Below are 15,289 nucleotides of genomic sequence, written 5' to 3' on the forward strand. Positions count from 1 at the left end.
CCGTTGCCTTCGTCGCGATTCTTCACTGTTGGCTCTCGAGGCATCAAACTCTATCCAAGTTCAAGACCTCTTCCTCCAGGCGAAAAGCCAATGCACCCTCGCGGTCCTGGCTTTATTCTAACAATGGGGTAGGTCCCGCGAATGAAATGCTTTTTGATAACGCCTCTGATTAATAATAGGTGCTGACCTGGACTCAGATTATGTTCGAAGTGACTGAACTTTTCATTCTGACGCTGATTTTATGAGTCTGTTCAAGTACCGTCGTCCACTCTTGATATTTAATGAACCCAGATTTATGCTATCAAGGCGATTGCTCCGCGAAATATTGGCCTTAGTACTAACAGTGGTAAACACTAGCCCAAAATAACATCAATTAAAAGCAGGAAACGACGTTACGACGATTAGAGAACGATATATTTACCCCAGCTTTCATGATATCTCAAAATAGGGTGCCTGATATGGGACATCTGCGAAAGGCACCAGCTTGTTTAGTTTCCTCGACTCCGTATTCCAGGGCTACGGCGATTGAGCTCAACCCGCCGATATAATGGTTCCTCTCGGTCCCTATCCAAGGCACGATAGACAAATGTCTAGATAGGAGGGAGGAGAGATGTATTTTGTGTATTACACGTCTAATGGTACAGATGGAGCCTAAGGAAGGTAGCGATACAGTGATGACAAATGGGTAAACAAGTATCTATATGTATAGATCATGGCATAAAATTCCACATAGGTCCCCAGTAATTTTAAGTATCCTGACTCGCTGTGCTAGATGAGTTAATCAAAGCCAATCAAGAGATCTGCTTGTTGAGTTTGTCAGACAATCATGTATTTAGACCAACGATGAATGAAAATAAGGTAATTGCATCGCCTGGTCCACTCCAAAGACCTGCAGTAATATCAGGCATCAAGGCATTAACTCTCATCTCTCCGCCCGAGTCGATCAAACCACCCGAATCCCTCTCTGCGCATTTTCAGCTTCATTGTGATTGCCACGATTTTATCAAGTGCAATAATCTCTATTTAAGGTCTCGCTTAGACCAATTTGTCCCCTTTAACGCTACTGACATCACCGTGGCAGTCGCTTCACTCGGTGCCCGCCTTGGACACAGGTCACGGCAGGTGCCTTATATTGGCGCTGCACTTCAAATTTTACTTTTTCGCCGCATCAGCCGCGGGGGCCTTATAACTATCCAGAGTATTCATCATCGATCCTCGTTGTCGACTTCGTCGTGCCAGCAGATGAGGATCGCAACCCTCCAATTCGCCCCAAAATTGGGTGATGTTCAGGGTAACATCGAGAGAGCGAATGCACTATTAGAGAAAGGCAAGCCCATCTCCTTGGGAGATCAGACGCCGCCCGTTGGTATTGGTCTGGACCTGTTGAGACCTGATGTCTTGGTGTTACCAGAATTAGCGTTAACTGGTATGTATTGCGCACAACACGTGTCAAAACTCTCTCTCAATGTTGAGACATGTACACGCGTTGAGTCCATCTATCTAACAACATTCAGGTTACAACTTCCCCTCATTGGATGCAATCAAGCCATATCTCGAGCTAGCCGGTTCAGGACCGAGTGCTGCATGGGCGCGAGAAACCGCCAAACGCCTGCAATGCAAGGTCTGCGTGGGCTATCCTGAGATAGAGTCTAGTTCTACCGGAACAGAATCTGATCAAGTCAAGTACTACAACTCTCTGCTTGTGGTCGATGAGGGTGGAAAAGTTATCCACAACTATCGCAAGAACTTCTTGTACTTCACCGACGACACATGGGCCGCGGAGGGCAACGTGGAACGGGGGTTTCACGAGCTCACCTTCCAGGCGCAAGACCTCACACGTGCACAGGAGGTACTCACAGACGATATTCACCGAGCACACTCAATACGGGTGGCAACCTCGTTCGGCATCTGCATGGACATCAACCCTTACAAATTTGAAGCTCCATACACAGCCTGGGAATTCGCCAATCGTGTGCTAGACTCGCAGTCACAGCTTGTCATTATTTCCATGGCCTGGCTGACGCTACTTACCAAGGAGGAGCTCGCCGCGCTAGAGGGCCAGCCCGAGATGGACACATTCAACTACTGGCTGAATCGGTTCTATCCGCTGATCGAAAAGCAAATGCAGCATACGCGTGATCTAGATGGAGAGGACGGCCCGAAAAAGGTGGTGATTGTCTTTGCGAATCGCACCGGGAGGAGCCGGCGGCAGATGATACCAAGCCACCGGCGCGGTATGCGGGGACCAGCGCCGTCATTGCTGTGACGCAACGGCCGCGTTCTGAGCCCAAGGGGTCACGAGTCGGGGGCCAAGAGAATTCAATCGACGTCGAGTCGGCTTTTGATGTGAAGATTCTCTGCTGGGATCTGCTTGGCGCGGCGGAAGAGGGTATTTGTTTCGCGGATACCACGGGAGACCCGAAAATGGTGTTTGGGCTAAGGTCTAGATCAGGGCCAGAGTCAAAGTCAGACTCCGACTCAGACTTAGACTCAGAGACAGGGTCAGAATAAGACGGTTTCTCGGATATACTTCCGCTGCGTCATATCAAGGAAAATAAGAGGGGACGACTGCGCTGGGTGGGATCTCTGATCTCCTATCTATACATGTGAATGCTGCCCTTCGAAACGGGGGTTAGGAAGCTGGCTATACCTAATTCTACATCGATCGACTCACTATTGATAGCTGGATTCACTGGACCGGTGGAACCAGCGGAGTGAATCTTGTAGTCTACGCCGTCTACAATGCCGAACTATGATTGCAACGTCGGATCTCCGCACCTGCAAGTGATGATCGCATGGGAGATCGTCGGGGTCTGCAGAAATCTCGCCCACCTTAAATACACCATTGTCTCATGACCCCGCAGGCAAAAACAGGCAGAAGAGGGGTGGGCGCACTAAGTGCAACCCAAAGATAGTCCATGTGATGAATCGCTATCTTGATACAAGGGGAAGCAAAAGAGACATGGAAGTGGGCCTAAATTAGGGGGCTGATTGAGAGTATCCAATGACGAAATCTGAGTGACCCTCTGAATTTAAAGAAAAGATTTAAACAAATATCTCGAATTTAATTACGAAGGTGAAATAAGATGATTGAGACACATTACAACATGATCTGTAGATATGACGGACTTAAAACTCACTCCAAAAAGGGAGAGTGGCCCGTGCAACACGATCGCACGTGACTGTGAGACAGCCGGCCAATCAGAATGCAGGATCGTGGGGTGTGCGAAAGGAGGGGCACGGGGTTTCCAGCACCTGACTCTGAGGAGGATCACGAATTTTGATTTCTAGGAATAGCATGAATAAGTAAGACGGTCTCTGGGTCTATTCAGCGAGAATCTAAAGACGATCCAGTAAAGACGGTAAGTCGGGCCAGGATGCACAACCCGGGAAGATCCGCGATGACCTAATTATGTCAGGTGATCCAACTGCACAAGTGGTCTGTATCGCTAACCCAACAACACCCTCCTCCTCTTCCACGTGAGCAGTCCCTCTCGACTCGGACGCTCGACTTCCCTAAAGAAAGCATCCCTTTTTCATGTAAAATCCTCATTATCAGTGTCATTACTGCGCCAAACGCTTCTCCGGCTATTCATTCTTGCGAACTTGCTCCCCGTCCATTTGGGGTTGATATCGAAGTTCGCTTCGCGAACAACGTGACTTCGTTCTTGTTATTGTCCGTGGCAGGTGACTTGCTGTCAGGTGATAAAGACTGGATCATCCAAAAGGTAACGACGCTCCCAAGTTGCTTCTCTGCCTCTGCACCAAATTCCCTTCGCGTTACCTGGTGTGGTCGTCGCCTGTCCTCGTCGCCGCTCATTTCCCCTCACTGCCCCCTGTGTCGTCGGTCGCCTGCAGCCCATGACGCGCCTCTGATGCCTCCGCGGGGCCGTGAATGCGCCTCGAGCAGTCTAGTCCTGAGTTATGGTGCCGATAGACCAATTTCGCGTCGAGAGTGAATTGCGCGAGCTTCAGAACACCGATGACCCTGCCTGATCCTGCCCGCCCGGGAGGGGACGCCTTCACCGGGCGCGTCGGTTTCGCGCGCTTCTCTGTTTACCCTGAGGGAAGACAGTTGAACTACCCAAGAACGGGTTCGACATTTCATTCTTGGACTAACATCAATTCCACTGACCATATCTCCTCATAATATTGCTTTCACTTGTCGAACACACTCTTGCTTGCTTAGCACTTCGATGACTAACCTTGAACTCTAGAACTTTATATGTCAGATCCCACCATGAACAGCCCCGACGGAAACGCTCACAAGCGCAAGCGCGAGGGGTCCGATGACCTTGGCCACGACCCTCAGCGGATGAACCGTTCTTCTCACGGCAGCAACGGCAGCATGCCTGGCGACAGCCACTCCAACTTTGGTCATTCACTCAACTACGAGCACGGCATTCCCAATGCGGGGTCCGAGTTGAACATTGATCAACAGATTCTCCAACACGTCGGACCTCAGAATGGAATGTCCGATGACAATGCCCTCACTGCCAACGCGAAGGCTGCGCTGGCCGCTCACACCCCTCAACACAAGTATCCCCCGCCCCCCGACTCCGCGTTCGATGCCAGCAACTTGACGCAGGGGTTGAACTTTGGTGACGACATGGGCCAGGGGCCCATGCCCGGCGCTCACAACCACAACTCTACGGCTGCAGCTGTGTATGCTGCCCGTGAGGCTCAGAGCATGAACCAGAAGCCTACCGTCGGCTCGCCCGAGTGGCACCAGATCCGCAAGAACAACCACAAAGAAGGTTCGTTGAAATATTACGCTTTGTTGTTCCAATGACGCGATGCTAATGTCTGTCCAGTGGAACGTCGACGTCGCGAGGCCATAAATGAAGGCATCAACCAGATCGCTCGACTCGTGCCAAACTGCGACAAGAACAAGGGCGCCATCCTCCAGCGGGCCATCGAGTATATCTGCCAGCTCCAAGAAGAAAAGAAACACATCGACGAGCGATTCGAGCAGCACAGCCTGACCACCAACCACGCCATCGGCGAGATCAGCACATCCAATCAGAAATTGAAGTCTGAAGTTAGCCGACGCAACCACATCGCCCTGAAATGGCTTCAGCGCTGCCGTGATGCTGGCCTCGAGTTCGACGACTACGAAGAGGCAAAAGAACTGGAGACCTATGACCTGGAGTAATGTCGTTCCTGTTTTGCAATTTCGCACGTGCTACGATCGTCTCGCCTGCCACGTTTTCAGTGGTTAGGAATTTTGAACATACCCTCATTCTTCGTTCTTCCATCTGGTCATTTCTTGCCGGGTTTATTGTGCTACGTTTCCTGCCCTCTCTCTTGATGTCGGTTCCCATCAAGTTGGTTCGTTCTTACGCCAATGTTCCTAGTCCACTTATCAGTGGGCGTATCTCGCTTGGTGTGGCGTATTCTATTTTTTTTTCCTTTTTTTTGCTTTTTTTTTACTGAATGCCCTTTACTTTGGATTGTATGCTCCTCGACGTTGATTTTTTGTTTTCTTTTATTCTGTCATTGTTAATGGATGGACCGGCGAATCTACGGATGGGATGGGCTTGGGGCAGTCGGTATAATGCAAGTCTTGGTTCTTACTTCTTCGCGTATCTGGCTATTGTGAGCCCTTTTTTCAACTACTCGTACACCCAGGTTTTATACATTTAAGACCCATGAAGCGGAATCACGTCCAAGAAGATTAGCCGTTCTTGTACGCGATTGAAATCAATTTTCACGCCGTTTTAAGGATCCGGTAGTGTGCTCTACACACGTAGAGATTGAATTGCTGAGAATGGTATATCAAGTCCTTGATTCCATGAAACAATTTGTCTTGAAATAATACATTTGAGAAGATAGCCATACCTCAATAAACTCCACAGTTCTAGGGCCAAAGATCCATGATCAGGTATACTCACAGGTTGGACGAAGCAGTATACTCTGACTCAGACGAGCATCCAACATCCTTCACCACAACCGTGTTTCCAGACTTTCCAGTAACACGAACAGTAACAGTGTCTGTGCCGAAGCCCGAAGACTGCTCAAAGTAGTTGTAGGAGGTACGGGTGGTGCTCTGCCAGTTGCTACCGCCGTCGGTGCTGACCTCCAGCTTGGTGACAGGCTCGTTGGCATTGACAACCTGCATCGAGAACCAGTATTCGGAGGTGCCAGACTTGTTCTTCAACTTCAGGGGGCCGTCGAGATCACAAGAGGTAAAGGACCAGTCAATGTCGATGATACCAGCAGAGATATCAGCGAGTTCGCCAAATGCATTTTCGAAGAGGTCGAAGTGATTGGTGTTACAGGAGGGGCACTGGTCAACAATCTATTCCTTGTGTAAATTATCTCTTCCTTGATTCAATTGGGACGGTTGGGGCTACTGACCATGGCCTTGATACTGTTACCGTTGGGTCCGGTTACGGACACACAGGCGCCACAGTTGGCGGCATCGTTCCATTGATCCACTGAGAGAGCAGTGCCGAATAGCCCACTAGGCAGGGTGTAACCTGAGAAAGAACAGGTCCCACCCTCGATGTTGCCGCCGTAGAAGGTGGCTTCACCGGATGTTCCAGAAGAGGAAGAGCCGGTGGAGGAGGTGCTAGTAGCCTCAGCAGTCAGGGCAGAAGTAGAAGTAGAAGTGGACGAAGTGGACGAAGAGGTCGAAGAGGTAGTCTCTTGGACGACAGCAACCTTCGCGGGAGCGACAGTCTCAGCAGTAGAGCTCTCGGACGAGATTGAAGGCACAATCACCTGGACAGTCTCGGGAACAGCAATCACTGAAGTGGTAGCGGGTGCCTCAAAAGTAGGGGACATAGTAGTGGGAACCGGAGCAAGAGCAGAAGTCGATGTCGAAATGGCCGCAACAACAGCAACATCAGCAGCTGGAGTGGAAGACACGGACACTACAGGAGTCTGAGACTGCACAACCGTGACAGCTTCGAAAGTTGAAGTCGAAGTCGAAGTCAAAGTCGGAATAGCGGACGGGGTGCTGCTGATCTCCGTCGAAGTCGCCTCCGGGGTAGGCCAAATGGTCTCATACCAGACGACCATCTTGTAGCCCTTGGGACAGAAATTCTCTTCCTCACGAGCGAGTGGAATAGCAGAAACAGAGGCAGCCATGCCAAAGATGGCGGCGCCAATAGAGGCCAATTGCTGGTACTTCATTTCGAAGGATGAGAATGAATCAATCAAAGTATAAATCGAATTATGGAGATTTGGAAACTGGGCAGAGTGTGGGCGTCGAGCTTTGAATGGAAAGAATGGGGGAAGGAGGGGACGTGCGAATGCACAGGAAGGAATGGACGTCTGTGAATATCGAATCCCAGACTAGAAAGAACTGTCCCGGACAGGTGAGAAATGAATGTGGATGAGAAAAGAATGGAACGGGTGGCCCCGAGTATATAAGACCCTGGACTATGGAGGCAGGAGACAACACGCCTAAGCATTAAGAGCCCTGACTCTGGGCTTTCATCATGGCCCAGAACAAGTCAAAAAATGACATCGAGATATGTGAAACACGCGTGGACCCAACGGCGCCACTGGCGATGCTCGGATGAAGCCGAAAACGGTGCGATCCGTGCCTGGTTGGGTTTAGCGGATGCTGCTTAATCAAAGGAAATGAAACTAATAGTTCGAGGCGATCCTTTCATACTGAACGATCCAGGGTTGTCCCCACTCTACTGAAAATGAAACTTTGGTAAAAAGTACTTCGGACATGGACTAGATCTATCGCGCATCCCACATCACCTCGTTCAAATGCAGCAGTGCATCGGCGCTGGCCTTCTTAGCGGCCATGAAGTCTTCACGACTCTCTGCGCCGCGAGGGCCCCGTAGCATCTCTGAGAAACACAGATCCACAAGTACACGGAGCTCGTCGTAAGTAAATGGCTCTCCGTCACCAGCGGCTAGTGCCTTGTCACCCTGCGCCGCGAACGCCTCTTTCTCCTCCTTAGCGTACTCGAGGGACTTTTCGGCTCCTTCCAGGAACCAATCCAGGAACTTGGCACTGCGGGGCAATGCCACAATTTCTTGAGTGGCAGGGTCGACGGGGCTCGTCACCGAGTTCGTAGTGGTGTCGATGATGATGTTCTTGAGGTTCTGTTGCAAAACCAGCACATCCAGCTGCAGGCGCAGAGCACCATTCTCATTCATAGCACCAATGTATCGAGTACAGGCTACAAACACACGATCGATGAAGCGAGCCAGTCCCGAAGCGATGAACCAATGTTCCGCGGGGCCGAGGTAGGTGGAGATATTAGTGTCGAATGCAATCAGGTCTCCATTCAACTGGAGAATCGACGGAGAGGCAGCCGTTGGCTGGTTCAAAACAATATGCCACCAGCTTTCATTGGTGCTTGGAGATGGAGTCGTAGGCTCAGAATTCCGAACAGTTGGCGGGTTCGGTCCCGCCATGGTCTTGGTCAGCATGTGGATGATGCCGCAGCGAATATCAACATGCAATGTCAGGAGTGCCTTGGATCCAAGGTCGTGTAATGATTGAAGGTTTTGGTCAAAGATTTCAGCCGTTTCGTGGTTGAGTGGCAGGTAGACCGGGGTGTTGATACTATCACGTCTAGGCTTCACGGCGCCAAACAAAGTCCATCTACGCGATGGCCGACCCTTTGAAGTCAAGACCGTCGACTCTGACTCCGATGCATTATCAACCACCCGTCTGATCTTTGCAAGGTGGCTTCCGAGCCATTGCTATGGTAGACAATTAGCTCCCAAATAATAGCACAATCAGAGTTCCAATAATTGTACTTACCATGCTGTTATACAGAAGCGAAAGCGCAACAACAGTCTTCGGATCAGAAATAATGTCATAAGGCTCCAAAGGTGTCTGATCTGTGCGCTTGAGAAGAAGATCGATTTCCTAGGGACGATTAGCAGTTACACCTAAAGAGGAGTGATGAGAGAGCTTACAGTATCGATAAGCGCCTGCTTCTTCGAGCCAGCTCCTTTCCACAATTCATCAATGATGTCGTGAATATCGCCAGACTCGGCGAAGGAAGCGGCGGCTTTCAGGCGCACTTCACCTCCATGGTTCCGAGCAGAAACTTTGGTGACCATTGCTACAAACAACCGTCAGCGTACGTTATCAAAATAAGCCAAAACTACCTTTACACATACCTTTGTACCAACCACAGCACTTCTTGTAATAGGTAACAATCTGATCAATCAGAAGCTGCGTAAATGCTTGGTCATGTGGGATACTCGACAGCATCTTGCTAAATTCCCGCACAATCGACATGAATTTGACTGTTCCTCGGAAAACCGGGCGAGGCGAGACCTTGATCCACTGGGGGTCCTCTGTGAAAGCATCGGCGGCAATGAAGCAGAGCGTGCACAGATCGGTGACAGTTTCGTCCAACTGTGGAAGGAAAACATTGACCATGAAGTCATCCAGGAAAGAAGTCAACGTGCTCATAGAGATGTCCGCATCAACAGGAACGATATCCTTAAGACGTTGAATGAAGGAAAGCGACGGCGGCAGGAGCAGACGCATGTTGAAAACACTTGGCTCAAGGAGAAGCTTATGACCAGTGCCAGAATTTCCCTTCTGCGCCTGCGCGGCTTCGGTTGCAGAAGCCTTTTGTCTCGTCTTAGAGACTAAACCAGGCACTGACGATTTCAAGATTTCATCCAATTCATCCTGCTCGGCTTTCATTTCCGAATTCTGATCAATATCGGATAGCTTAAACATCTTCTTGTTTTTATCTCGATTGCCGAGGTAGTTGTGCCGTCTGGCCTCTGCCTCCTCGCCGCGGGATCTGAAGGAGACATCCCCGTCAGTTGCAAGATAGTCATGTAGCAGAGATCGGATCTCGCTTTGGAGAAGCTTCCACAGTTCCTTGAATCCACCGCCAAGAGTCTCGCCCTTGGTAAGACCTTCTCGCCCTACAATCCCCGCAACGACATCATGGACCACGCGATGACCCTCTGCAATCGATTCAAACTTGGCATAGAGAGTCCATAGGAATTCAGTCAGCACATGGCCTCGCTCTTCAATGTTCCGCGTGGGAAGATTAGACTTGATTTGGTTGTCGTATGATGAATAAGTACGGTTCGGAGTAGGATAGCGAGCATCGACTTCAGCATTTGTCTTGTCGACTACAGCAAACAATTCCACGGGGAGGCGTTGCTCAATCCGATCAACTGCAGTATCAAGGTGGCCCATCTTGTTCAGGGACTCAATCAGAAGTTGAATGTATGAAAACGTATCGGCTTCTGGGTTGCGCGAGGCATCCTCAACCATTGGTGAGGATGGATCAAACTTGGACAAGAAACCGTAGATAGGACGCTCCCAAGAACGGTTGCCGGCCCAAGTGGTCTGGGTCATTTCTCCTTCTCCATTTGATGTTTTCCATCTGTCTGAGCAATAGGGAGATTTGAGATATAGATGATCGTGCAGTTCCTCAATCAAGATGTCAGTGATTGAAGTTTCTTGATTGTTGAAGTAGGCGCGGATATCGGCCAAGGCGCCAATATCTTCAAGCTCGGAGCGTCTGAGAAGTCGAAGAGCTGTGTGAAGGATATCTACCGCCGCGAGGAAGCGCTTATCGGAAATTGTAGACTCAAGTCTTTCAGGAAGAGACTGGATCTCTTCAATCTGAGCAAACAGCTGGAGAATGTCGTCGTAGTTTTGCGAGGACGTCGCCAATCCCTTGAGCTCTGGTTTAGTCGATAACAGCCCAGACTTCGACTCCTCTAGGGAGGTTCGCAAGTTGCGCACTCGGCTTTGTGCGCTCGAGATGTTGGTCTGGATTTTATGGTATGTACCGATGGAGCTGTTGAATCCTTGATGGTGTTCTATGCCAAACCATGTCAGTGCCTACAAGTATGGCCATTCAAGGAATAAAAAACCAACCGTTGACAATTGCCTTGAGTGTCTTCTGAATGTCGTCGTACATATGCAAAAAATCCGGTTCTCGGTCCGCCTTGCCCAATGTGCTTGTGTCCATCAAACTCAGGGCGACATGCACAGGGATACACTCGGCATCGGTCATGAAGTCCCAATCGCGCTGTATAGACTGTAGTACCGCTAGAAAGCTGTCAGTCCACGGAATCATGCGACTCCCCCAAAGGTAACAACGAACCTTCGACTGACTGCATTTCACGCGTGCTGTTCTCGGGCACACTTGCATCCGGTTGATTCATATCCCGACCACGGCTATCCGGAGGCCGCAGGCCGTCTCTGGACCGATCCTCTGGCTGGCCCTGGTATCTCCTGTCGGCGGATTCATTTCGTGATCGCGATCTTGAGGTCGATGGATGCTGGCGTTCGCGCTCTGAGCGGTCGCGCCGACGTTCCGGGGAGGGGGCTGGTGAGTGTGACGGTTGCTGTGACTGCTCAGAGTAGAACCCGCCGTAACCGCCAGGGCGACGGTCTCCTCCTGTGTTGCCAGCACTTCGACCGCTGTAATCGTTCGGTCCGAGGCTGTTACTGCCCCCGTAGGCGCCATCTCCTTGGTCATATCGGCCGGCGTCGGAATATCCGTTGCCGTAGCCGTAGCCTGGTCGCCCACTCATCCCCGCTGGATCTGGTCGTTACGGCCAAGTGGTGACGCCGGAAACGCAGGCTGCGACAAGGGGCGCGGGGCGCAATTGGCAAGGGCTTCAGTTCAGGTCTATCTGGCGCGCGACGAGCAAAAAAAAGCTAGCGACCATCCTTGGCCGCACGAGACGTACGGATTTGTGTTTGTGGGGTGCGCAATGCCAGAGCAGTTCACGCGGGTTGGGGAGGACTGGAGGCGTGTCGGGCTCCACATAAGCTTCCCGCATTCCAAAGAGTTCAAATACCGTCTACACAAACATCTTTACGTCGAATATTCTTCACTATGCTATATGTTCCTCAATTGACTATTGACATGTGTTCTTTATTTCGAGATGGGCTGAGTCTCACGCTCAAGCCACTTCCGGGTCAACTCGTCGTTGTCGAAGAAGTGGTGTGTTTTGTCCCAAATCTCGGCATGGTAGTCATTCACCCACTTGATCTCGGCGTCGCTGAGCAAAGATGGCTCAATAAGGTTACGTCCAATTGGGGTCATTGTAACATGCTCAAAGCCGAGCCACTGCTTGTCACCAAACTTATTGGGAGTATCAACCTCGCGACACATAACGATGTCTACGGGAATGGATTAGTACATGTTCAGCAACTTGGGACCAGACACTTACTCTCAATGCGAATGCCAAATTTGCCATCCTCGTAATAGCCGGGCTCTGGAAAGGAAGGTCAGTCGTGATACGAGTTGATGCGGATCATAATCACTAACCGTCAGAGATCACGTTTCCAGCAGCAATGGGAACCTCTGTGTACTGCACGCGAGTTCCGATACCCATGGGGCCCTCGTGGACATTCTGATAAGACTTAGCTGCGGTGACCAAATATTACTGGCGATAGAGAGGACTGACCAGGTAGGAGCCAACGCCGTGGCCGGTTCCGTGAAGGAAGTCAAGGCCTTCTTTCCAAAGGTGCTGACGGGCCAGGACATCAATTGCAAAACCGCTGGTTCCCTTGGGAAAGACTGCCGTGTCAATTCCGATCATGCCCTTGAGAACCAAAGTGAAAGCCCGTTTTTCGAATGCAGTGGGTGTGCCGAAATGGAAAGTACGAGTGGTGTCAGTTGTTCCATCAAAGTACTGGCAACCAGAGTCACAAAGATAGATGGCCGAGGGGTCGATGATCGAGCAGCTGCCTTTCTCTGGCTTGTAGTGAATAACGGCACCGTTGGGCCCGGTGGAAGAAATAGTGTCGAAAGACAGGCCGGCAAAAAGATCGTGCTTTGAGCGGATTTGCTCAAGTTTGTCGGCTCCATCGACCTCATCCAAGACGGTCTTCTTGTTGACGAGCTCATTCTCAAGCCAGGCAAAGTATTCGGTCAGGGCAGCGCCATCACGAATGTGACAAGCACGCATGCCCTCCAGCTCGGTCTCGTTCTTGACGGCCTTGGCATCAGCAATTGAGCTACGGATCTCTTCAACGCGGTCCTCGCCACCCAGGTTGAGGCTCAGAGCCCATGAGGTCTTGTTAGACAACAGGAACTTGGCAGGGACCTCTGTGGCTTGGCTTCTCGCCTCACTCAAAGCCTTAACGTCGGCAAAAATAGAGTCGTACGGCTTGATGATCACATCTTGGCCGAGGTGAGCCGTGACCTCGGGCGTAAGTTTTGAGCTGTCCACGTAAAGTTCTGCGGTGGTGGGGGTAATGATAGCATAAGAAAAGAAGACGGGATTGTAGGGGATACTATATCCAGTCAGCAAATCAATCGTCTCAGATTTACATCAACGTTGCTCTTACTCGCTGCCTCGCAGATTGAACAGCCAGGCAATCTCATCAAGCATGGCTATCAAGAGCGGTTAGTCACGGGCGATTCATGAATCACAAAAGAGTGCCTTACAGACGACAAAGCCAGCCTTCTTCTTGGTTTCCAGCTCCTTGCGAATATCGGCAATCTTATCCTGGAAAGGCTTGCCCGCATACTTCACGGGGTGCACGCGCACTTTCTCCACAGGTCGGGCCGGGCGATCCTTACCCCAGACCAAATCGACCAAGTTCTGCTGGATTCCTACCAAAGACGAGCCGTTCTTCTCGAGAGTCTCCGCAAGCTTTCGCGCGCCAGCTATATAATTGCCTCTGATTCAGTCTTGGGGTCGAGAAACGACTTCCAGGTGTTTAAAGTACTTACCGGCAGTGATCAAAGAGGGATCAACACCAACAGCTTTTCCGCCCTGGGCTTGCTCGGTCGTCCTGAATGCACACTCAGTCTCAATTTCTCAAACAATCAAGGTATCCCTACCATTCCTGCCAGCTGGGGACGCCCTCAATTCCGCGCTTGAGGAGCTCCCAGTTGCTGTCCAGCTGCTTCGCAGCTTGGTTGAAATAACGACCATCGGTAGACAATGCAGCTTTGTTCAGGGAGACAATCGCAGTACCGGCAGACCCAGAAAAGCCCGAAATAAATTCTGAAATCGGGCATTGGTGAGCAATGTGAAAAGAGAGGGTCGGTGGGAGTTGGCGGCTAACCTCGGCGGCCGTCGCAGGGCGCAATGTATTCGGACTGGTGGCTGTCTTCTGAGGGCACAACTTTGGAGAAAAAATTAGCAAGACAGGCACATGCATAAACAGCGAAGTAAGAACGAAGGGCGGCATACTGTATACATCGACTTTGTGCTCCTGCATCAGCTGTCGCAGCTGCGCCAGACGCTGGGTGGTTTCCACAGTCCCCATTTCGATGTTATACCGCGCACTGGATGACGAAAAGAACCGAGAGGGTTGGAGCGGCCTAAGCGATCGCAGCGAAGTCCGGGAGAGGCGAGTGGGAGAGAAGAGCATGGACAAAGGGCCACGGTGATAGTGGCGGGGGCTTAAGGGTTTCGCACCAAAGCTCACAGGCCAACGTGGGGAGCTTAGAGTGGGAGGAATCCGCTCCGATATGAAAACGAGCCGTCAAATGGTGGCCAGTGCCGGTCGTGTGAGTGGCTTGCCGGTTGCAGACGGCGAAGTTGTCCACTGGGAGGCAATCCACCGACCCACTGTTGACATGTTTGCATTGTTTCCACATCCATTATCGATAATGATAATTTAAACAAAGATATCAATCACTAAGTTGAACCCTAGGATTCAAAAATCAATGAAATGTAAATTATTCAAACAAGAGCTAGGCAGCCTTGGGGATTGGCAAGCTGGCATCTGTTTCCCCCCTTTCCCTTTCCACCCCGAAACCCAATTTACCATCTAGTGTTTACTGGGAACCAGGCACACGAACCAGTGTTGAAAATATCTTGTATACTTGCAGACTAGGAAGTAAATGGTCATCACTGCCGTCAGCTTGTCATCCACAGCTGGCTCTTCCTTGACGCTCTTTAGTACAGTACCATTGGAAATCAAGAGCGAGCAGTTGGACAAAGGTACAGATGAAATCACACTGAAGGGCCCTTTTCTGTGTTGATCAAGTTTAATTGCAGTACTAGGAACAGACAAGAAGCAGGCGCTTGGCAGCAGGGCGCAAAGCTCCACTGTATGAATTTCAATTTTTATTTCAAATGCTTTTCTTTTTTTTTTCGTTGATTTTTCTGAAAGAAATTCCATGCTTTTGTTCTTGCAATTTTGTCTGTCACTCCCCAAACTCACAGATGGAAAATAACAAAAATTGGATTTCCCCCATATTGAGTATATCAAATCATGATTTAGTAGTATTACCATTAAATACACTATAATTTAGTTATCGAAAATAATAAGATATAGATCTCTATTATCCTAATTCTTTTCAAGAAAATAGCACACTAGTGGACTAGTGATACTATCTAGGATATT

General features: G+C 50.2%; 7 protein-coding genes across 7 annotated transcripts; 2 read left to right on the forward strand and 5 right to left on the reverse strand.

Annotated features, from left to right (window-relative positions):
- Positions 1–1,242: 1,242 nt before the first annotated feature.
- Positions 1,243–2,511, forward strand: N7477_007776 (putative protein N-terminal asparagine amidohydrolase; the record flags this gene model as incomplete). The annotated part of the gene is made up of 3 exons (XM_056969439.1): positions 1,243–1,426; positions 1,515–2,170; positions 2,200–2,511. 3 exons carry the CDS (start codon positions 1,243–1,245, stop codon positions 2,509–2,511), a joined length of 1,152 nt encoding a protein of 383 aa, XP_056819471.1.
- A 1,729-nt stretch (positions 2,512–4,240) lies between these two features.
- N7477_007777 (basic helix-loop-helix domain-containing protein) lies at positions 4,241–5,155 on the forward strand (the record flags this gene model as incomplete). The annotated part of the gene is made up of 2 exons (XM_056969440.1): positions 4,241–4,757; positions 4,815–5,155. The coding sequence occupies 2 exons, from the start codon at positions 4,241–4,243 to the stop codon at positions 5,153–5,155; spliced, it is 858 nt and encodes a 285-aa protein (XP_056819472.1).
- Positions 5,156–5,890: 735 nt separating this feature from the next.
- Positions 5,891–7,140, reverse strand: N7477_007778 (putative extracellular cellulase CelA/allergen Asp F7-like; the record flags this gene model as incomplete). Its single annotated transcript, XM_056969441.1, has 2 exons — positions 5,891–6,301; positions 6,361–7,140. The coding sequence occupies 2 exons, from the start codon at positions 7,138–7,140 to the stop codon at positions 5,891–5,893; spliced, it is 1,191 nt and encodes a 396-aa protein (XP_056819473.1).
- A 561-nt stretch (positions 7,141–7,701) lies between these two features.
- On the reverse strand, positions 7,702–9,045 carry N7477_007779 (uncharacterized protein; the record flags this gene model as incomplete). The annotated part of the gene is made up of 3 exons (XM_056969442.1): positions 7,702–8,652; positions 8,741–8,848; positions 8,899–9,045. The coding sequence occupies 3 exons, from the start codon at positions 9,043–9,045 to the stop codon at positions 7,702–7,704; spliced, it is 1,206 nt and encodes a 401-aa protein (XP_056819474.1).
- A 28-nt stretch (positions 9,046–9,073) lies between these two features.
- Positions 9,074–11,505, reverse strand: N7477_007780 (exocyst subunit SEC8; the record flags this gene model as incomplete). Its single annotated transcript, XM_056969443.1, has 3 exons — positions 9,074–10,763; positions 10,840–11,017; positions 11,073–11,505. The coding sequence occupies 3 exons, from the start codon at positions 11,503–11,505 to the stop codon at positions 9,074–9,076; spliced, it is 2,301 nt and encodes a 766-aa protein (XP_056819475.1).
- A 347-nt stretch (positions 11,506–11,852) lies between these two features.
- Positions 11,853–12,092, reverse strand: N7477_007781 (uncharacterized protein; the record flags this gene model as incomplete). Its single annotated transcript, XM_056969444.1, has 1 exon — positions 11,853–12,092. The coding sequence occupies one exon, from the start codon at positions 12,090–12,092 to the stop codon at positions 11,853–11,855; it is 240 nt and encodes a 79-aa protein (XP_056819476.1).
- Positions 12,093–12,363: 271 nt separating this feature from the next.
- Positions 12,364–14,203, reverse strand: N7477_007782 (Xaa-Pro aminopeptidase P; the record flags this gene model as incomplete). Its single annotated transcript, XM_056969445.1, has 5 exons — positions 12,364–13,219; positions 13,274–13,319; positions 13,374–13,595; positions 13,662–13,723; positions 13,773–14,203. The coding sequence occupies 5 exons, from the start codon at positions 14,201–14,203 to the stop codon at positions 12,364–12,366; spliced, it is 1,617 nt and encodes a 538-aa protein (XP_056819477.1).
- Between the last annotated feature and the right edge of the window lie 1,086 nt (positions 14,204–15,289).

The sequence above is a fragment of the Penicillium maclennaniae genome, assembly GCF_028827695.1.
Source record: "Penicillium maclennaniae strain IBT 15551 chromosome Unknown utg000007l:1.0-4884863.0:1.0-4888362.0, whole genome shotgun sequence".
Lineage (NCBI taxonomy): Eukaryota > Fungi > Ascomycota > Eurotiomycetes > Eurotiales > Aspergillaceae > Penicillium > Penicillium maclennaniae.